The sequence below is a fragment of the Pristis pectinata genome, chromosome 2, assembly GCF_009764475.1.
Source record: "Pristis pectinata isolate sPriPec2 chromosome 2, sPriPec2.1.pri, whole genome shotgun sequence".
NCBI lineage: Eukaryota > Metazoa > Chordata > Chondrichthyes > Rhinopristiformes > Pristidae > Pristis > Pristis pectinata.
The window spans coordinates 27,847,981-27,870,561 of record NC_067406.1 but is presented as its reverse complement, the minus strand read 5'-3'; the positions used below and the strand labels follow the sequence as shown (position 1 = coordinate 27,870,561).

The window sequence follows — 22,581 nt, the reverse complement described above, 5'->3', positions numbered from 1 at the left end:
CCCAGTTCCAATCACCTCAGCCAGTGGAACCAACATATCATGTCAAACCCTTTAAGAATTTTAAATATTTCAATGGGAATCACCTATTTATTATTCTTTATACTTTAACTCAACCCAGCAAAGAACTCAACTGACTAAGCCAAGGATGTGGATGGATCAGAACCATGTGATTCAATTCTACAATGCTGGCAGTTGCAGAGTGGCTGTAATTACATGAGAATATATGAAATATCCGTCTAACACAATTGGTCCTTTAAAGGGGCATGTATGACCTTAACTGTTGTATTCTCTTATCATTTAATTTTCTGAGAGCAGGGATTGAGTTGTGCAGTTGAGATTTTGCAACACTGAATCAATGGACCTGTGAATAAAAAGCACATTAAAGAAACCTCCAAAGCAATATTTAAATAGGTAGGTAAAGTAAAAATGACCCTTGATTTCATATGGGTGACTGAATTGATATTGAATGTTAGCAGAAATAGTACTTGTTTAAGCAAAATAACAAATGAACAAAACCTAAATGAATTGGTGGCAAAAGTAAGCAGAGTGCAGATAGTGGTGTCAGAAAATATCAAACAAGTGTGATTTGATATGAATTCTAAATGCTGCGGAAATTAAATCTGAAGAGCAGACAGCTGCCTGTAAGCTGATAGTCAAAGCCAAATAAAGAATTACAGTCCATTAAAATTCAGAGCTGGACATATTTTCAGAATGCCAGAGCTGGGGAGTAGAGTTTACTCTGACTTTTGAACCCAGACTGAAATCACTTCCAAATCCTTCAGCCACAATCAGTGTAGGGTACAGGGTACAGTAGCTTAATGGTTGAGTCACTGGACTTCTATGCAAATCTGGACCAGGAGTTCATTTCCCAACAGAGCAGCTGGGGAACTCAAATGCAATGAAATGTAAATTCAATTAAATCCTAATAAGTAGGGGATAAAAAAGCTGGTATCAGAAATTTTGTCCAGGAAATTACTGAATAGTTGTTAAAAACTTATCTTCCTCACTTATGTTGGTCAGGGTAAGAAATCCGCCATCCTTAAACTGAATGGTCCACATGTAAGCCCAGAAAAATAAACATATTGTTGCCATTTGACTTCCCCCTGAGATAGGCTACTGAACCATTCAGTTCAGGCGGTAATTAGGGATGGGGAACAATTGTTCACTTAGCCATCAATATATTTTTTAATAAAGCTCCGATGATTTCTGCCCCCTAGAAGGAGATTAACCATCTCAAAGTTGGGACAAAAAAAACTAAATTTTATTTGTTAGGTTCATTAAGGAAGAACAGTAAAATGAAAAATGCAGTGTTGTGGTTAGCGTAACGCTTTACATCACCAGCGACCCGGATTCAATTCCGGCTGCTGTCTGTAAGGAGTTTGTACGTTTTCACCGTGTCTGCGTGGGTTTCTTCCGGGTGCTCCGGTTTCCTCCCACATTCCAAAGACGTACGGATTAGGAAGTTGTGTGCATGCTCTGTTGGCGCCGGAAGCGTGGCGACACTTGTGGGCTGCCCCCAGAACACTCTACGCAAAAGATGTATTTCACTGTGTGTATCGATGTACATGTGACTAATAAAGATATCTTATCTTTTGCAAGGAAATGCTTGCAGTTCTCTTTGTAACTACCAGTGTTTACCCACATAAGTGCCAGGAGGTCCAGCATTTCCACTCACGTGTTCACAATCACAGGTGTTCAAATACGCAAACATTGTTCACTAGTGTTGGCTCTTCTGGACTGTCCATGTATCTAATCTGGCAGCATGAAGTTTTGGAGATTCCGTGTACTTATTGTTAGACCTGGCACAGGGATTTCTCTTCCATGGCTTTCAATGGAGGAGAATGCCTGTGAAGGACTAAAGTATTAATATCTTGAGATTTGTTTTTAAATATTTTTGTTTACTTAAATATTTTTGAATGTGTTAACTGTAAACATATTGTATTTGAAAAGATTTAAATAATTTTAATAGTCTTTAACAGAATCATTCAAAAACTATCAGAAGTTAATAAATCCTTCAATTATTTGTCAACATTGATGGATGGCTGTCAGGAGTATGGCTTGGTCAGTTGTCGATGGATTATTCAGCACTGTGGTGGGACTTGTCCTTACCAACCCACCTCCACAACCCATCTACCCCTGAAACCCACCACCCTTAAAATGATGTCATTTTACAATGCAGAAGGCTCTGCAGGCACACAGGACCTTTGTATTTAGGACCACATGCACTTCTTTCAGCATGTTCCTGTTGAGGACTTGTGCAAAGTCATTGGGAACAAATTCCACAGACAGTGATGAGTACGAGTGGCTCTCAGTTAGCACCTGATTCTGGGCCAGTGTTCCACAGTGGGTGCTGTACTAGTGAGCTCAACAAGTAGAGAGGTTCAGGAACCACACCATGACGAAGACAGCAGAGATGAGGTGTACATGTTACACGGACCTTTACATTAATGACATATTTACAAAACCTTATATTACATGATCTGTGTTATTATATATTATGCTTTGTTGATTGATATTTTTTAATATCCGCTGCTAATTTGGGATTCAGAGGTACACTGCCACACAGCACATCCACAGGGGAGACCTTGGAAATAGCTTTGTGAAGGTCAGTTGTGAATTAACTCGAGTGACTCTGTAACTCTGATGAATAAGCAATTGTGAAGCGAGCACTGTAAGAACAGCAATTGGTCCTCAAGTACTCAGTGGGTGAGGTATTTGAGTGCTCTTAATGTTCACAAAATTGTTTCAAAGTTTAAATCAGTGGCTTCAGGGAAAAGAAAGGAACATGGAACGAAGATAATTCATTGTTGAGTGCTTTGATGCACAATTAGCCTGGCGCAGTAAAACTGATTTTGATTAAGTTCAAAATTACAAAGACATTACTTTTATTGCTTTAAAGTTATATGAATTTATTGAGTCACTTTATTCTTTGTTTCTTAACTTTTGGCCCATTGTTCTGCATAGTGTCTTCATGGTTTTGGAGGGGACTGCTTGGCCAACAATCCGTATTAATCTGAGCATTCAATAAAAAATAGCCGTGACATTATGAATCCTCTCTAAAACATCTGTCAGAGAAAGGCTCAGGGAACACAGTAAAATTACAAGCATAGAAATGTTGATGTGGGCCACGATAATAGGACAAGTGGAAACATGCTGGATCAAAGCAATTTATTTTAAGGAGCAGCTTGGAGAAGAACGGAGAAGGAAGAAGGCAGAGAGGGTGAGGTAAGGAATTCTAGAGCTTTAGGCAGCTGAAGCTTTGTTGTCAACGGTGGAAATACAAAAATCCAGAATTGGAATATAGATGCCTCAGAGGGTGGTAGGGTTGGAGATTACATATATAAAGGACATAGTTATGGATTGACTTGAAGCAGAGGGCAGGGATGTTAAAACAGTGGTATTGCTATACCAAGAACCAGTGAAGGCCATTAAGAACAGGGATATTGGGTAATTTGGAAGCTGAGAGTTATGATGTCAGTAAGAGTCACTTGAACATGCTGATGTGTATGAACAGTGAAAGGTGAGTGCCTGAAGAAGAAAATAACAAACATGCATTTATATTGTATCTTTCATGGTTCAAATCACTTCAAAGCCAGTGAAATACTGCGGAAGACTACATAGGGTGTTTTACTTTGCTGTAGATACTTATTTACTGTTCTAATCTACATTTATTTCCATAGGACAATAAAGCATTTACATTTTCATGCTCTGTCAAAAGATTTCTTCAGTTCAGAAAGTTGAAGATTAAGAACCTCGTGAGATTTTATTTTTCTATTATTTGTCCTAATATCCAATTTTTGTTTATTCACTTTCGACAAACATGATGGAATCCTAACAGGATTTTTCATGTCTTTATTTCTCCTTTTTCTGCAGACTCTGCCAAATGCATTTCTTTCTCTGATGGCAGATTATGTTGTTTTTTTTCCCGCACTATAAAGCTAACTTAATGACAACATTGTCCATTTTTATAGGTTCTTAACACAGCTTAACCTCCGCAAACCCTTCATAGGAGAGTAATCAAATAAAATTTGACACCAAGCCACAGAAGAAGACATTAGGGAAAATGACAAATAGGCATGTTTAAAGGAGGTCGAGCGTTTTAGGGAGGAAATTCTAGAGTCTGGGACCTTGGCAACTGAAAGCATGGCAGTAAAAGTTAGAGTGAATTTGGGGATGACCTAGAGGTCAGACATGAAGGAGGACATTTAGCAATTAGGTGTTAAGTCTGGAAGATGTTACAGAGGAATTGAGGATAGAGACTAAGAAGAGATTTGAAAATGAATCAGAAGTAGAATATCATTCACCTTTTTTGCTTGCTTTCCTTCTATGAATTTTTTATAGTTTCACTGACAATCACATCGAAGCATATAAACAATCGCATTGAAATATGCAAATTCTCATAGGGTTTGACCAAAGATGCAGAAGTGATGTTTCTCCTGGTTGGGGTATCTACAACCAGGGATCACAATATCAAAACAAGGGTTGATCACTTAGGACAGAGAAGAGAAGAAATATCTTCATTCAAAGTGTAGTGAATCTTTGGAACTCTCTACCTGAGGGGACTGTGGAGGATAAGTCATTGAATATATTTAAAACAGAGATTAATAGACGTTTGGATATTAATGGGAATCAAAGGATATGGTGGCACTGAACTCATGACAGAACAGAAGCAAGGGTTGAATGGCATGCTCCTGGCTCAGTTTCCTATATTTATATAGGAAAGCCCACACTGCAAAGGGCTTGCTTGACACATGTTTATAACCAGACTGAGAAAAATCCAGATAAACATTTTAAGTAGCTGGCACCTTACTAATTGGAGAAATGCAATTTGTGCTACTAGAAATTACTAGAAACTGCACTGTCAATCCTGTTCAAAATTACAGCATCCTTGATCATGTCTCCACACAATCTAATTTTCTCGAATGAAGCCAAGTGAAATACTACAAGTCTTCATATTTAAGGAATAGAAACCAAATAGCCTTTAATATACCAAATGAGAGTTCACTGGTGATATATGGAAAGTTATGAAAGCCTTAATTTTTTTTTGTTAAGTTCCCTAATATATGATTATCTTTGTTGATGGCAGCTTCATATTGAATGGAAAATTTCAGTCAATCATACCCTTTTCCTAAGTCTAAATAGCCTTTGCTTCATAACATATACATATTTCATATCCTATTATTTCACATTTTAATACTCTTAAGATTGGATCTTAGACTATCAGAAGTGAATTCAAGAAACCTATTTTCATGCAAAAGGTTATAATGATTTGGATCATGTTTCCAAGAAACTGCCTTTGTAAAGATGTACTTTAGAAAGACATTAGACAGAACACAAAGAAAGAGAACAGAGTGAATGAGCCTATATTCCCTCTTTTATATAATAAATGTATGCTTTGTGCACATTTAGATATGCTGACTTCTTCCCATATATTCTTTCAGTTAGTAATCTCAAATGGATTGTTAATTTTGTTTTGTCTATGTATTGAAGATACATGATGGATACATGCAGGAACTAGCTTACAGGGCATAATTGGGCTGGGTCAAAAATATGCAAATGGTAAAGTCTACATGGGTCAGTGTGTTCAGGTTAAGGTGAAAGTAGCACTTCTAGCCCAATGGCAATTGTGAAGCTCTATCTACATATTTAAAGTAGGAGCCCTCCAACTTCAGTTGGGTGTCATTGTAACCTGCTGGGAAATTAAGTGGATAATTGGCATAAAATTAAATGGCTTCTTCTCAGACCTTGGTTTCTGATGGACTCAGTTGTTTTGCAATTTTATTCATGAGTACAAACTAGAAATACAAGAATCTGCAACCACCATTCTCAAAGAAAGAAGGTTAAAAATAAAGATTCAGGGATGAATACTTGAAGAGTAGGAGCGAAGCAGAGCAACAGTGAAACTGTTACAAAAAAAACTAGCATCCCATTAAATATGTTAATCACTGCCTAGCAGGTTAATCGAGAACAGTTCAATTTCTTAAGTGTATTGTATATAGTGTTAGTAATGTTTCTATACTGATACAAACTGATCTATTTGTCTTCATACATTATTGTTAAAGGCAGATTTGTGCAGGAATAATGGTTGGAAAATGGTGGATAGATTGTAAATTGGCCAGTGCTGCTGAACACAGAATAAGTCATGCTACACAATTTGATTAAAGTGCTGTGGGATATTAATTAATTCGGGAAAAGAATAAGAGGCATCAAAGTCACTCAGCAAGTGTGACATCCACGATAATGCAAGGAGACAATATATAAAATCAAGTAGCTTAGCAATCAGATTAGAAAGGAGATTGGGAGCCCTGACCTGTGACAGATGAAACTGAATTAAATGCATTAAGGGAAGCATTCATCATGGGTTAAGAAAGCAGAGCAGACTTTGAGTCATTCTTTTTGGTTTTACATTACTTTTGCTCTTCAGCCTTTTCAGTAAATAAAGTAAATACACAAGAATGGTGACAATGACAATGAAGTAAAGGCAAGGACCACAATGCTACCTTGACATGAGTGGGAGACAAATGAGTTTCTTTTTAATATCTGCAGTTTTGATGCTTTCCTTCACATTTTCTGGACAAGTCATGAGAAAGAAAGAGTTTTGCCCAATCCGGATGGGTGACATTTTTCGTTTGGAAACAAATGAAGGTGCCTTGAGAGAAAGATTATCATGTGCACTGAGTGCAAGGGGTTAATGGTGCTGCAGGCACAATATTTCCCTGTGTATCTCATAAGAGTCTTAGTGGCTTGTAAATCAATATTCAAAAGCTTTGAAACCCCCAGAGCCTGCTTCTTAAGACTTAAACCTTCTCCGACTCAATGATTTCCCAAAATCCCTTCTGATTTTAAGACTGCAAAGTAAACTAATCATGGGCTTGCATCCCTGCCTACCTCTTGTCAGGGAAAATGCTCCAAATGTCAAGTTTTAATAACTGGTAGCAAATCTCTGCTTTAGAATATAAATAATGGATCCCTGAAATGAATTATAGATGTGCCTGTGGGTCATATACCATGAAGATTATGGAGGATACAATTGTATGGGCGGCTGCATACAATATTTATCTAATGGGTGGGATCAAAGAGCATCAAATCCAAATTTGGTTTATGATATCAGCTTGCCCATTTGAAAAATCTCAGACTTAATATGTTTATAAATTGCAAGATTATAAGGGAAATGCAGATAAGGATATAAAATTGATATAAATATGACAAACCATCCATTTTCCTCTCTGGGAAGATAAAGAAATATTGGGAGCAGGTATGTATTGCTAAAATCTGGGTCGGATTGCAAGGCAGATAAACCACACTTTGTAGAAGTTGCTCAGTTCTCAATATATTGACTTCAACACAAGAAAAATGGACTAGGTTCCACAATAGGCCCCAATCTGTTTTGTTGTCAGCATTGGTGCAATTGGTAGAACCCTCTGCTCTGTACTAGATGGTCATCGATTCAAGTCCTCCTCCAGAGAGCTAAGCACAATGACCTACATTGGAGGTGCCATCTTTATGATGACATGCTAACCTGAAGTCATATCTGCCCTCTCAGGTCGATCTAACCAGAGCCATTATATTTCGAAAAGTGCAGGGGAACTATGTCTGAATTCCTGAACAATATTTACCCTTCAAAGAGATGATAGGCCACTATGAATTCTGGGACTGCTGAAGACCATCATGGATAATAAAAAAGATGAAAGAGAAAACAATGCAAAGCATGGAGTAGATTTCTGGTACAAAAAAGTAGTATCATAAAACACATACAATTCAATCATTAACCACTGTGCTTACCGTCAGAGAGTGTGCTAACCAACACATCCTGGGTAGAGACACCTGGTCCATGTCTGTTGAAAGCCAAAACTCGTAAACTGTACTTAGTGAACTTCTTCAGTCCTTCCAGTTTATAGAACAAATTATCCACATCGATGCTCTGAAACGTGTAACAAGCATCACTTATCAAATGGACAAATTCATTTGATTGAAGTCATGACAAACTAAGAGAGAGGCATCATAATACAGACAGGATAACATACTTACTTCAAAACATCTTTATTTATATTTTCATTCCTTTTTCACAAACATGTTCTCCCACTGCTTTGAGTTTTATGAACAGTAAGATACACACTGCGGCTTGAAGTCACCTCACTCACAGATAAGCTGCACATGATATTGTCAGTGTATTTCTCTGATAGAGAGTTTTTTGAAAGCAGGGTTTGATCAATGATGAGATCCTCGCCCTTTGTTTATCAGATCATTTTAGTTCATTGGGAAACCAAAGCACAGACCTGCATTTAAGGGCACCTTTACATCCTCAGGATATTCCAAAGGCATTACAGCTATGAAAACATCGTAAAGTGTAGTCACTGCTACAGCCCAAGAAAAATACTGCAGCTAACATAAGCACAACAAACTCTTACAAAGGGCAATACAATAGTTAACAAACTACCTGTATTTAAGATGACTGAATGAAGAATATCCTCCAATAATATCAGACAAACCCCTGTTGATTTTCTTCAATATGGTTTACTAGGAATGGTTTACTTTTGTCTGAAAGAGCAGACTGGAGCTCAGTTTAGTGTCTCTCTTGAAAGACACCACAGAACTTCCTCAGCACTGAAGTGTCAGTCTTAAATTCTGTTTTCAAGTCTAGTCAGTGAAGAGCTAACTAGTATAGAACCATACAATGACATAGGTAACAGGAGAATAAAAGATGACATAAATCCATTCCAGCAGGGTATCTGGGAATCCCTTAATCCAAGCTTCCAAGTGGATGTGTTCTTACCAACATCCTCCAATAAAAATTTGTCATAAAGTCACAGAGTAAAACAGCACAATGGCCCAGCTCATCCGCGCCTGCTATGCTGCCCACTAAACTAGTCCCATTTGCCTGCATTTGGCCCACACTCCTCTAAACCCCTCCTATCCATGTACTTATCCAAATGTCTTTTAAATGTTTTTATTGTACCTGCCTCAACCACTTTCTCTGGCAGCTCATTCCATATCCGCATCACCCTCTGCATGAAGAAATTGCTCCCTTAGGTCCCTTTTAAATCTTTCACCTCTCACCTTAAATCTATGCTCTCTAGTTTTTAGTTCCCCAGCCCTGGGAAAAATACCATGTGCATTCACACTATCTATACCCCTCGTGATGTTATACACCTCGATAAGGTCATAGCTCATTCTCCTACATTTCAAGGAATGGAGTCCTAGCTGTCCAACTTCTCCCCATAAGTCAGGCTCTTGAGTCCTGGCATCATCCTTGTATATCTTCTCTGCACTCTTTCCAGCTTAACGATGTCTTTCCTATGACAGGGTGACCAGAACCTGGAGATGGGATGTTATGTTGCAGTTGTACAAAACTTTGGTGAGACCAAAGTCTTGTACAACTGCAACATAACATCCCATCTCCAGTACTCAGTGCCTTGACTGATGAAGGCCAACATGCCAAATACCTTCTTCACTACCCTGTCTACCTGTGATGCCACTTTCAGTAAACTATGTACTTGCACTCCTAGGTCCCCCTGTTCTACAACACTCCCCAGGGCACGACCATTCACTCTGTAAGTCCTACCTTGGTCTGACTTCCCAAAATGTAATGCTTTACATTTATCTGAATTGAAAGTCATTTGCCAATCCTTGGCCCACTTACTCAGCTGATCAAGATCCCCCCGTAATTTTTGATAACTTTCTTCACTGTCTATGATACCACCCGTTTCAGTATCATCCGCAAACTTACTAACCATGCCTTGTACATTCACATCCAAATTGTTTATATAAATAATGAACAACAAAGGTCCCAGCACTGACCCCTGTGGCACACCATGAGTCACAGGCCTCCAGTCCGAGAAACAACCTTTGACCATCACTCTTTACTTCCTACCATAGAGTCAATTATGAATCCAATTAGCTATCTCTCCTTGGATCCCATGTGATCTAACTTTCTAGACTGGTTTGCCATATGGGGCCTTGTCAAAGGCCTTGGTAAAGTCCATATATAAAATGTCCAGTGCCTTACCTCCTCCTGTCACTACAAAGGGCAAATTTCAATTTTTTTAAAAAAAGGTTGGATTATCTGATTTCAGTGGTCTTTAAACAGAACACAGAAGAGTACTGGACAGGAACAAGCCCTTCGGCCCATGATGTCTGTTTTCCGATGACAATTTAAACTAATCTCATCTGCCCGCACATGGTCTATATCCCTCCACAATGTAAGAGATTCATTAATAACTCTTGTAGAGATGTTCAGAAGAAGCTCCTTTTTTTTGGAGAGGAGAATCCATTTCAGTTTGGGGTAGCTAAAGCAAATGGTGTAGTTATATTTAACAGGAATTTAGGTAAAGGCAGGAGGAGGAAGGAACAGCTGTATTTGTTGAAAGATATTTTGATGAAATAGGGTTCAGGGAATCTGGAGCATAAAGACGAATGTGGATCAGTTAGACCAAATGGCTTGTTATAGTGCTGCAAGTACTATGTAATGTTACATAATTAAAGAGCTCAAAATGAACATTGTAAATATAGCAGTCATCTAAATTGGTGTCTTGCTTGCAAGCCTCCAACCAGATGGGTGGGATATGGCACATCACTTGAAAGATAATCCAGCAGCTAGCAATAAGCAATATGTAAAGTGCTTTTGACCTCAATTAACAAATGCATCACATTATTGTCTATGTGGTCTGTACGTAACTGATTTCCACTAAACTACAGATGCAGAAGCAAAACCAGGGAAGAATTAAGAAAAGATTTATTTTGAATTCCCATTTAAAAGATCAAGCACTGAGTCATTCAGTTGCCTTGATAAATAATTGTCTGCACACACATTGCCCACACTTTTTATAATTACAGTCATTTCATTTAGGGGCTTCAGTAAGCTAGAGTTACATTTAATCTTTGCGCCGTCTGTTCACAATGCCTAACCGGTAATTAATATGCCAGCCACATTTCTAGTATTGTTTACTGTTAGCTGCAGGTTTCTATTAATATGTTGCTTGAATTGTACATCCTATTCCACTGGATTCAAAATTACAGCTTCATACTGAGGAGTGTGCTTTCCACATCTCTCCCTTCTGCCAACAGAATTTACACAACATGGGGACCTAGCAAAGGTTTTTATACCCGTCGGGAAATTGCACAGGGCACCTCCATTCCCAATTCTTGATAATGGTTCTGATGTTTCTTCAGTGTCAGATGAGAACCAAATGTGCACTGCATGCTTCCTTTCTTTATGGACATGAATTGGACTTATTAGGTGCAACCGATTACCACCATTGATCACTCACGGTACAACTAGTGACACATCATGCTGCACATCTACCCATTAAAAGGCATCCTCTGCTGACATTTGGAAGTTTGACTGGGCTGTTTCAAAACTCATTCCAAGCTGCTCTAACACCTCCTAAAGGTTACAGATGTGTTTAACCTAATTGCTCTTTCCAGCTTTGCTATTGACATACTCATTGAACCATGTTACAGTGGTGACACCACTGGCAATGCTTAATTACTGGAAGAGTTTGTATGGCAACAAATGACCACACAGCGTAGCATTAGGGCATGAGGCAGCCATAAAGAGTCTTGGAGAGTCTTCAGAGATTACCTAGACCTCCCTGATGAACAATGTATCAATAGGTTCAGGCTTTCGAAGGCTGTCATCACTGAGATAATGAACCGCACTTTAGATCTTGCAACGTTCTCTTCTCTGGATCAAGGTCACTTTGACTGTCAAGGTTCTTCCCTCAGGAAGTTTCTGGGTGGCTGCAGAAGATCTCTGCAATATCCTTCAATTTACACTACATCAGAGAGGTCATTCAGGCACTGTATGTGTGAGGAAATGATTTCATCTACTTTGATTTCAGCGATGATCCTGTGGTACCTCAGGCACTGGGATTTGCCAGCATTGCTGGCTTCCCACAAATGCAGATAACCATTGACTGCACTCATGTGCCCATAAAGACTTCTATTTATAACCCAGAAGTACATTCTGACAGAAATGGTTTCCACTCCCACTTTGTTGAAGTGGTTGTGAATCATCAAAAGATTTTCCTGCCACTCAATACCACATTCCCTGGAAGCACATATGATATCTTCATCCTCAGGGTGATAGAACTGCCAGACATTTTCTGTGGCTAGCACTGTCTGGAGGGATGGATGCCAGGGACAAGGGCTACTCTCTACATTCAGCAGCTGCAGTAGTACTGTAAATTGGTATCAGGAGCCAGGGAGATAAAGGGTAGCTCTTGTCCCTATGATCCACTTTTACCAGCAGTGCTTTGACTTTACAGCAATTATGTTTAATTTGCAACTGAGGCTGGTGAAACCAGAATGCGTATAATTTTATCGAGGTCATTTGTAGTGCTCTCATCTACTTTAATGACACAGCACAGGACACAAGGGAATTTTAACCTTCTGCTCCTGATAGCTCAATTACCGAATGCCTGAGCACATGGCAGCTATTAGTGGAGAGGTGTGTGATGGGCCAATCTTCCATTTGGCATTGGCATGGATCCTGTTCAAAGTCCAATCGTTGACCCTCACTTTCCATTTCATCCTACACTAGCCTTTGAGCATGTAGTTATGCATTTGTCCAATATGCCAAGAGATGAGTTGTTTCACCTGCTTTGAAATGTAAAGAAAGATAAGCCCGACACAACATGAGTGGGAATGGGAAGGGTGTCATTGAAGGAGGCAGTGATCTGCATGGATTCCCCCAGAGTATTAACAAGTTTCAGTTTTGATTGCCAGCCAAAACTGGTGGAAATGACAACTCTCCCAGAGGGCATGAATTGAAAATTGGGAAGACGAATCCATCATTTGAATGTGAGCACTGAAACAGATTCTAGCGTTGTAAGTGAAGAAATAGAGTCAAGGACAATAAAAGTGGACAGGGGGTGAGGCGTTTTGACACCAATAAAGTACACAATAAAGAAGAAGTAGGAGAAGGAGGAAACCCATGGCAGGAGAGACTCAAGGAATCCTTGTCAAACTAAGAAGGACACTTCCACCAGTAAGCAACATAGATAGAGCTTCAGCATTTGATTTAGGCTTGCTATTTGGGGCCAGGCAAGTGATCTTCAAATATCTTATTAGAAGCATTTTATTGGAGCGGGCACAGTAGTGTAGTGGTTAGTGTAACACTATTACAGCGCCAGTGACCTGGGTTCAATTCTGGCCACTGTCTGTAAGGTGTTTGTACGTTCTCCCCGTGTCTGCGTGGGTTTCCTTCGGGTGCTCCGGTTTCCTCCCACATTCCAAAGATGTACAGATTAGGAAGTTGTGGGCATGCTCTGTTGGCGCTGGAAGCATGGCAACACTTGCGGCTGCCCCCAGAAACACTCTACACAAAGGTGCATTTCACTATGTGTCTTGATGTACATGTGACTAATAAAGATATCTTATCTCATTAGGAAGGGGAACAGAAGTCACAGAGCTGCAAATACACATGGTGTTGTCCGTGCTATTTGGACTCTTACTCTTAAAAGGTATGCAAACTAAGCTTAAGCCAAATTAGTATTCAATGAATATGAATGTATGACTCAGTAATTTAAAAAATAGTAATTTATATAATTTAGTTGTCACTGCAAGTTTTAATAGATATTGAATTTTTAGTTTCTTGACAACTTCTGATTATTTCTGTCTTGTCACATTGTTTGTTGCCATGGATTTTGTTGAGTGGTTTGAGAGACCTGAAATTTTCCCAGTGTTTTCCAGTGCAGCGAACACCCTGGTTATGTGCATAACGGGAAATCCACCCCTTGTCTGGACAACTTTGCAGTGGAGAAGCAGTTGTCCCAATGGAATCCTGGATGATCCAATTATGACTTTGCTTTTAATTGTGACCTGGTATAAAACACTTGGGTTAAGGCAATAGATGTGCACAGGAACAAGTTTGAGTATCCATTCCCCACAGACAGTCAGTCTACTGAAAATTTCTTTCTTCGTCTTATTTTGAAAGACAGCCTTTTGGCTGAGGTATGGCAACAGGCAAAATCCTTGAAACCATGCTTCTGGTTTTAAATGGCAGAACTGGTGGGAAAGAAGTTAAAAATAGTGGGAATTACGTATTGCCCCTGAAGTTTCTTCCTTTCCATCATGACGTTATCTCAACCTATGTCTTTGAGCAAGATACTAGTACACAGAGGAAGGAGGTGGGTCTTGTTTTAATTGCATACGTCAGCTCCAATAATGTCATCAGCAAAAATCATAGTGGGAGGATGAAGGTGTAGGGGGAGTTTATTTTCATTCAGTTATCACAAGATCACAAGACAAGGGAGCAGAAGTAGGCCATTCGGCCCATCGGGTCTGCTCCAAGAAAAAGGGAAAAAAGAAAAAGAAATGAAAATGGGGGGGGGGATGAAGAGAAAAAAAATCTATTCTAATCCCAATTTCCAGCCTTATCCCCATATCCCTTCATACCCCGACTATTTAGATATCTATCTATCTCTTCCTTAAATGCCTCCAATGATCTGGCCTCCACTGCTGTACCTGGCAAGGAATTCCACAAATTAACGACCCTCTGGCTAAAGTAGTTCCAGGTGTCATTAGAGCTTCGGTTCAAGCAATGATAAAAGAGCTAAATTTCAAAGACAAGGGTACTCTTCTGTTCTTGACACCGAAGGCACCCCAGAAATGGAAGCTCAAGCAATCTTGGGAACTTCGCTCATCAAAAAACTATTGTCAGCTCTGGCTCAATTGTTTACTGCCTTGCTTCAAGCTTAGAAGATATTGCATTTAAATCCCACTCCTGAGATTTGAGCACCAAGAGTTAACTTGTACTGCTGGAAATGCATGTCTTGAGAATCTAGCATGTTTGTAGGACTAAACACACCATTGAACCACATCAATATGTCACATTCTGACACTTAAATCCATTCAATTGACTGCAGTGGAAAGAATTTTAGGAAGAAGTATACAATGTGCAGATGTAGCTATTCATTGGTACTGGGGATGAGGCCCAATCTGCTTTCCAGTTGGGCCTGAAAGATCTCCTTGCACTTCATTGAAGAATTTTCCTGATGCCATGTCCAAACTTTCTTGTCCACCTTCGCCCTTTGCAGGAGTTTGCTGTGCACAAATTGCCAATGATATTTCCTATGTTACAATAGTGACAGCACTTCAAAAGTAGCAAATCATTTGGGATAGCTGATTCTGAGAAAGGCACTCCACTAAAGCAGAGCCTTTTTTATGCAGAAAAGATGTGGGGATGCTTACAGCACAACTGTTTGAATTATGCTTGGGAGTTTGATTTTAACATTGGATGCCCAACTTACAAAATCATTTCATTCAAGAGCACTAACAGTTCTTGATATGCATATAAATTCACCGTGGAATTAGAAAAGCTGCTTCAATGAGTACAGTGGTTATCAAGCTTGTCCACTTGCATCAGTTTGATACCTAGCCTGATTCAATCAAAACCCTGACAACTAAGGCAGATGCAGATGGCAGTCCAACTCAGCCCAGTTCAGCATCAGTTCAGGGAAGCTGAATTTCTTAAGGTGTCAAGTATACCAAAGGTGGAATTAACAATGTGCCTTATAAAGTAGATGAGTATGCGCACCTAACCTGTTAAGAATAAGTAACAAATCAAGTTGTCAAATTAGCTCACCTGTTCTTTTTGCCAGTGACCTCTGTCCAAAACAGCCTGTAGCCTTGGATTGGATTGTTTGCATAAGCAGGCGGCTCCCAGGAGGCAAAAATAGAGGTCGGTGAGGTGGAGATAACTTTAAAGTTTTCTGCTGGTCCTGGAACTTGTACTGCAAAGAAAAGAAATACATATTATATTCAGAGGATCAAGACAATGGTGTCAAATATAAGGCAAATTATAAAAGTGGGCAACTGGACAGGTACCTAAAAAAGAATGGTAGGTAAATATCACAAGATCACAAGGACAAAGGAGCAGAAGTATGCCATTCGGCCCCATCGAGTCTGCTCCACAAGCTAAACTAATACTATTCCTATCTGGCCCCAATTTCCGGCCTTATCCGCATATCCCTTGATACCTTGACTAATTAGGTACCTATCAATCTCCTCCTTAAATGCCCACAATTATTGGGCCTCCACAGCTGTACGTGGCAAAGAATTCCATAATTTCACTACTCTTTGGCTAAAGAAATTTCTCCTCATCTCTGTTTTAATCCTGTACCCTCTAATTCTAAGATTGTGCCCTCTAGTCCTGGACTCACCCACCAGGGGGATCAGCTTAACCACATCTACTCTGTCCAGTCCTTTCAACATTCTAAATGTTTCTATGAGGTAACCTCTCATTCTTCCGTACTCCAATGAATACAGTCCAAGCGCTGACAAACGCTCATCATAAGTAAGCCCTTTCACTCCGGGAATCACCCTCTTAAATCTTTTCTGATCCTCTCCAACATCAGTACATCCTTCCTAAGATACGGGGTCCAAAACTACACACAGCACTCCAAATGAGGCCTCACCAGTGCCTGTAGAGCCTCATCAACACTTCCTTACTTTTATACTTTATACCTCTCGAAATGAATGCTAACATAGCATTCATTTTCTTTACCGCCGATCCGACCCTGGTGGTTACCTTTAGGGTGCCTGCACGAGTACCCCCAAATCCCTTTGTACTTCTGTACTTTGAACTTTCTTCCCATCTAGATAATAATCTGCCCATTTATTTCTTTTTCCCAAAGTGTACAACGGCACATTTCTCAACATTGAATCTCATCTGCCATTTCTTTGCCCATTCTCCTAAACTATCTAAGTCTCTCTGCAACCTTCCTATTTCTTCAGTACTCTCTACTCCTCCACTATCTTGGTGTCATCTGCAAACTTAGCCACAAAACCATTTACTCCATCATCCAAATCATTAATGTACAAAGTAGAAAGAAGAGGCCCAACACTGGCCCCTGAGGAACACCACTAGTAACCATAGCCAACCAGAACAGGATTCCTTTATTCCCACCCTTTGCTTTCCGCCAACCAGCCAATGCTCCACCCATTCCAATATCCTACCTGTAATCCCATGAGCTCTCATCTTATTAATCAGTCCCTTGTGTGCCACTTTGTCGAAGGCCTTTTGAAAGTCTAAATACGCAATATCCACAGCCTCTCCCTTATCCACCCTACCAGAGATTTCCTCAAAAAACTCCAATAGGATGGTCAGGCAGGATCTTCCCTTCATGAAACCATGCTGGCTTGGGCCTATCTTGCCTTGCACCCCTAGGTATTCCATAACCTCATCCCTGAGGATCGATTCCAATAACTTACCCACCACCGATGTCAGACTAATAGGTCTGTAATTTCCTTTATGCTGCCTCCCACCCTTCTTATACAGCGGAACTACATTTGCGACCATCCAGTCCTCCAGAACCATGCCGGAGTCTATTGATTCCTGGAAAATTATCACCAATGCCTCCACGATCTCTGAAGCCACCTCCTTCAGAACCCAGGGATGCACCTCATCCGGTCCGGGAGACTTATCTGTCTTTAGTCCATTTAGCTTCCTAAGCACCTTCTCTCTAGTAATCTTAACCGAATTCAGTTCTATCCCCTGAGACCCCTGACTATCCGGTATATTGCTGATGTCCTCCACAGTGAAGACCGATGCAAAATACTCATTTAGTTCCTCTGCCATCTCTTTGTCATCCATTATAATCTCTCCCGCACCATTTTCAATTGGTCCTATATCAACCCGTGTCTCTCTTTTACTCTTCATATATTTAAAAAAACTCTTGGTATCTTTTTGAATGTTATCTGCCAACTTCCTTTCATAATTCATCTTTTCTTTCCTAATGACCTTCCTAGTTTCTTTCTGCAGGTTTTCAAAAGTTTCCCAGTCTTCTGTTTTCCCACTAATTTTTGCTTCCTTGTATGCCCTCCCTTTTGCTTTTATTTTAGCCTTCACCTCTCTCGTTCTCCACATTTGTGCCATTTTTCCATTCATAACCTTCTTTTTTCTTGGAATATATCTATCCTGCATTTTCCTTATTCCTTATAGAATTCCATCCATTTCTGCTTTGCCGTCCCTCCAACTAGCTTACTTTTCCAATCAGTTTGGGCCAGTTCCTCTCTCCTGCCACTGTAACTTCCTTTGTTCCACTGAAATATCGACACATCTGATATCAGCTTCTCCTTTTCAAATTTGAAACTGAACTCCATCATATTGTGATCGCTAGTTCCTAATGGTTCCTTTACCTTTAGTTCCCTCATCACCTCTGGCTCGTTACACAGCACCCAACCCAAAACAGCCGATCCCCTGGTGGGCTCATCAACAAGTTGCTCCAAAAAGCCATCCGGTAGACCTTCCACAAACTCGCTCTCCTGAGATCCACTGCCTTCCTGGCCTTCTCAATCCACCTTCATGCTAAAATCCCCCATAATTATCTTGACGTTGTCTCTCTGACACGCTTTTTCTATTTCTAGCTTTAACTTATAGTCCACATCCCGGCTCCTGTTGGGGGGCCTATACATATAACTGCTATTATTGTCCTTTTACCCTTGCCATTTCTTAGCTCCTATCTGGATGTATCACGGCTTGGTACGGCAATGTTTACCCTTTTATCTGCCTCTCTTTAATGCTGGATGACCTGAAGTACATTTTCTGCTTTTAGAGTCATAGATTTATACAACATGGAAACAGGCCCTTCAGCCCACAAAGTCTGTACTCATCATCAAACACCCATTTTTACACTAGTCCTACCTAACCTATTTTATTCTCCTCACATTCCCAGATTCTACCACTCATGTATGCACAAGGGGCAATTTACAATGGTCAATTAACCTGCTGACCTGCACATTTTTGAAATGTGGGATAAGACCAGAGCACCCAGAGGAAGCCCACACATTCACAGAAAGAATGTGTAGACTCCATACATACTGTACCAGAGGTCAGGATTTGACCTGGATCTCTGGAGCTGTGAGGTAGCCGCTCTACTAACTGTGCCACTGTGTCGTCCTTCTATTTGCCATGTCCCCTTTGACTCTCACCAACTTTTATCAATGCACCATAGAAAGCATCCTGTCTGGATGTATCACGGCTTGGTACAGCAACTGCTCTGCCCAGGACCACAAGAAACTGCAGAGAGTTGTGGACACAGCCCAGCGCATCACGTCACCAGCCTCCTCTCCTTGGACTCTGTCTTTACCTCTCGTTGTCTTGGTGTAGCAGCCAGCATAATCAAAGACCCCAGCCACCCGGGTCATTCTCTCTTCTCTCCTCTTCCATCAGGTAGAAGATACAGGATACTGAGGGCGCATACCACCAGACTTAAGGACAGCTTCTACCCCACTGTGATAAGACTATTGAATGGTTCCCTTATACAATGAGATGGACTATGACCTCACGATCTACCTTGTGACCTTGCACCTTATTGCACTGCACTTTGTCTGTAGCTGTGATACTTTACTCTGTACTATTATTGTTTTTACCTGTACTACCTCAATGCACTCTGTACTAACCCAATGTAACTGCACTGTGTAATGAATTGACCTGTACGATCGGTTTGTAAGACAAGTTTTTCACTGTACCTCGGTACAAGTGACAATAATAAACCAATACCAATACCATTCTCAGATTGTCTCTTTTCTATCAACAATGCAATAGATGTTGGACAATTGGATCTATTCGGGAACTGATGTGCATCAGATATTGGTTGGAGAAGGGATCATATTCACGTCTCTTGCTCCCTGACACAAAGCATTCCCCACATTCAAGATGCATCTCCAGGATAGAATTTCCTTCTCCAGTAGTCTATATTTCATGGCAGCATCCCATGGGCTGTCTGAGGTAATGTCAATTAGATTAAATTTGTACATTACCTTCAGCCCTTGATCACTGGGAACGCAAATTTCTCAAAATAATGTCACATCAGGGCTTACAGCCAAAAAAAGGAGAATTTCACCCAATTAGTCTGGGATGATTTGCGCTGCTACAACTAAAAATTAGGGTTGAGAATTATTAGTCAATTGGGTTCCTATGCATACGAATGAATAATTGGAGAAAAGAATACCATTCTCTCGACTGATTATGTCATTCCGTCACACTAACAAGCAGGTTTTCCAAGTACTTTAATTAGTAAGAAGAATAATTATCCTCAAGGTCCTGCTTTTCAATTTATTGTCTAATTCCAAAATATAAAAGGGAGGGAGGAATTTATGGAGAATTTTATGCAGAACATAGTCACAGCTCAGAGGAAAGGGAGGACTTGGATAATAAGATTGAGAAGGAGGTCCCACAGACCCTGACCCTGTCCAACTGCTGCAGTTACTCATTACCTATAAGGACATGCACAAAAATACCCGTGACCGCCTCTTCATCAATCCAGCTGTAGCAGATACACCTGTCCATGACAGTACTGGTATGAGTGACTACCACCACACAATCCTTGTGGAGACAATGAGGACACGCTTCAAGGTGTTGTGTGGTTTTACCAGCATGCTAAATGGGACAGACTCAGAACAAGTTACTGTATGACAGCTCAAAACTGGGCATCCATGAGACGCTATAGACCATTAGAAGCAGCAGAAATCTCTTCCAATCTGTAACGTCTTGGCCCAACATGTTCCTCAGTCTACCAATAAGTCAGAGAACAATGATGAAAACAGATGAGCATGCTGGATGTGTACCAGAGCGCAAAGCTAGGTGATCCCACAGTCAATTAGTCTACTCCAACAGGACCTCTCAAACCCTCAGTCTCTACTAACTGGACAAAAGAGGTTGAGCGAGGAGGTTAAGCAAAAGGAACAACCGGAGTTAACTAAATGTACAACCTGGTTGGTGGAAGGACAATAATCTTTGGACTAAAGAAATTTGGCATGTCCCCTTTGACACTCACCAACTTTTATCGATGCACCATAGAAAGCATCCTATCTGGATGCATCATGGCTTTGTATAACAACTGTTCTGCCCTGGACTGCAAGAAACTGCAGAGAGTTATGGACACAGCTCAGCTCAGCACATCACGGAAACCAGCCTTCCCTCCATAGACTCTGTCTATGCTTCTTACTGCCTCAGTGAAGCAGCCAGCATAATCAAAGACCCCTCCCACCCAGGACATTCTCTCTTCTCTCCTCTCCCATCAGGCAGAAGATACAGGAGCCTGAGAGCACATACCACCAGGCTCAAGGACAGCTTCTATCCTGCTATTGAATGGTTCCCTTATACGATAACATGGACTCTTGACCTCACAATCTACCTTGTTATGACCTTGCACCTTATTGTCTACCTGCACTGCACTTCCTCTGTAGCTGTGACACTTTACTGTGTATTCTGTTATTGTTTTACCCTGTACTACCTCAATTAATCTGTACGAACAGTATGCAAGACAAGTTTTTCACTGTAGCTTGGTACAAGTGACAATAATAACCGAAACCAAGACTATTGTTTGAGCTAGATGTAAACCTACATTGACACACATGTCAGACATCTTAACACATGACAAAAATGCTCATGTAGGAAGGAGGAGTTCCTTTTCAAGAGGAGTAAGTGGCAGTTTGGGATCAAAAGGAGTTGTGCTGATAGGTTGGTCTCCATCTGAATCAGAATGCACTGATGTTCTCATGGGAAGGGAGGACACTACTAATGCGGTGGGTGGGGGTGGGATAGAGAGAACTAGGAGAAAGGGATTTCAATATGAAATGAAACAAACCTAAACGTAAAAAAGGGACGAAAGGGCATGAGACAAGCACAACAAACCAAACTGAGGACGTACGTCATGTAATATAGTTCATGGTAATGAAGGGGAAAGACAAAAATTTGACAAAGACCAAGGAAATAGTTTTGAGAAAAGTTGATTCTGGGAGGCTGGAATAGAACTTGGGGAAAATAAATGCACAACAACATTAGCAAAGAATCTTGCAGAGCTGCAATACAGAAGATTTAAACATGTATTCAACGGAGCCCAGGAAAATTAAATTCCATTGGAAAACAAAAGCCAACTGAATATCAATAGATGAATAAAGACATGGGGGAAAATTGAAGTTAAAAAATGGACATGGAAATCAGGGGTGAATAAATGATTGAAGGATACAAAGTAGTCAAGAAGCAATGTAGAAGACAAAGTGGAACAATGAAATTAACTAGCTTCAGTGGTTACCTAACAGTTGGATCAAGTGGACATGACATTGGAAGAAACGTTTGAATTAACTAGAGGAGCAACTTTGAGTAAACCCAAAGAGGATAAAATCCATGGCCTTGACAGATTGCATCCATGCATTTTAAAAGAATCAAGGGAACAGATGGTGGAGGATCAAATACACATATTTAATAATTTATGAGAAAAGAAATGTGGTGCCAGAGGAATGGTAGATCGTTAACATTATACCCATATTGAAGAAGGGAATTCGAACTTTAGACAAGTCACCTTGACACCAATAGTGGAAAGTGTTATAGAATCCCAACTAAAAGAGAAAACTGAAAAATATCTTCAAGCCTCAAATATAATAATGAATAGTCAGTATGGAATTATAATGGAATACTCTTGTCTGACCATCCTTGATGAATTCTCCAGTGGAGAAGAAGAGAGAGAGAGGGAGAGAGGGAGAGGGAGTGAGGGAGAGAGAGCGAGAGAGAGAGAGAGAGAGAGAGAGAGAGAGAGAGAGAGAGAGAGAGAGAGAGAGAGAGGAAGAGAGAGAGAG

At 40.3% G+C, this 22,581-nt stretch overlaps 1 protein-coding gene across 1 annotated transcript in view; it reads right to left on the bottom strand.

Moving 5' to 3' along the window:
- The window catches only part of dcc (DCC netrin 1 receptor), a 703,166-nt gene that overhangs the window by 180,474 nt on the left and 500,111 nt on the right, over nucleotides 1-22,581 (bottom strand). The window contains exons 11-12 of the mRNA XM_052034012.1: nucleotides 15,587-15,734; nucleotides 7,783-7,919 (exon numbers count right to left, since the gene is read on the bottom strand). Coding sequence (XP_051889972.1) covers nucleotides 7,783-7,919; nucleotides 15,587-15,734 — 285 coding nt within the window. The remainder of the gene's footprint in view (nucleotides 1-7,782; nucleotides 7,920-15,586; nucleotides 15,735-22,581) is intronic.